The sequence below is a fragment of the Brassica oleracea genome, chromosome C9 (genome assembly GCF_000695525.1).
Source record: "Brassica oleracea var. oleracea cultivar TO1000 chromosome C9, BOL, whole genome shotgun sequence".
Lineage (NCBI taxonomy): Eukaryota > Viridiplantae > Streptophyta > Magnoliopsida > Brassicales > Brassicaceae > Brassica > Brassica oleracea.
The window spans coordinates 43,240,037-43,240,948 of record NC_027756.1 but is presented as its reverse complement, the minus strand read 5'-3'; the positions used below and the strand labels follow the sequence as shown (position 1 = coordinate 43,240,948).

Sequence of the window (912 nt, the reverse complement as noted above, 5' to 3'; positions counted from 1 at the left end):
GTAGCTGTCGCCGTCGGCGTTGTTCTTACACGGAGCTTCGATGTCGACCGTACAAGCATCTTTGTCACAAATCTGGATTAGAGACAAGCTCAAATAGTGACGAACCGGAATGGAAGTGCGCCAGAGGTGAAGGATGAGACAGCGGATGCTGAGGCGGAAGCACGACTAACAGAGGCAGAGGCGGAGGCGCGAGTAACAGAGGCAGAGGCGGAGGCGTGACGAAAACTGATGCAGAGGCAGAGGTCATGGAAGAACACGACATTTGTTATTAGGTTTTCTTATTAGGTTTAGTTTATTAATTTTGGTTTTGTTATTAGGTTTAGTTTATTAAAATTGTAAATCATATTTTTGTAACCCAGTTTAATTATAAATAAATTTAAATAATAAACAAAATTTTAATATATAAATCAGTTTAAAGTTTTAATTATGTTTTTCTGTTTTAAAATAATAGCTAAAATAAAATAATAAATAAATTTTAAAATAAATAATTTTAGTGTAAATAATAGCAAAATTAAAATGCTATTAAAAAAATATTTAATTGCATACAATAAAACGCTATAATGTATAATAATAAGATAGCAGTGTGAAAAACCGCTATCTAATGTGTCTGACCTATTATGACGGGCGATGATACAACGCTTCATAAACCGCTATCGTATCGTTAGATAGCGTTTTTCGTCCGCTAAGAAAAGCGTTTTTTTCTTGTAGTGCAACTTCAAGATTCCTTCACGGAGACTCTCAGTTCTGGCACATGATTTGTGCAAAGCAAAACCTCAGCTGAGAATTCTACGCTCAACACTCAGGTCCACCGACAGGCATCCACACATGTCTCTTTTCAAAGGTTACTTCAAGCACAAAGGCATACATGTATGGATGCCTGTCGGTGGACCTTTGAAAATGCTTGTCGGTGGT

General features: G+C 36.7%; 1 protein-coding gene across 1 annotated transcript in view; it reads left to right on the top strand.

Annotated features, from left to right (window-relative positions):
• The first annotated feature begins 825 nt into the window (after positions 1–825).
• Positions 826–912, top strand: part of LOC106315100 — a 1,603-nt gene continuing 1,516 nt past the window's right edge. Inside the window, exon 1 of the mRNA XM_013752870.1 lies at positions 826–910. Coding sequence (XP_013608324.1) covers positions 826–910 — 85 coding nt within the window. The remainder of the gene's footprint in view (positions 911–912) is intronic.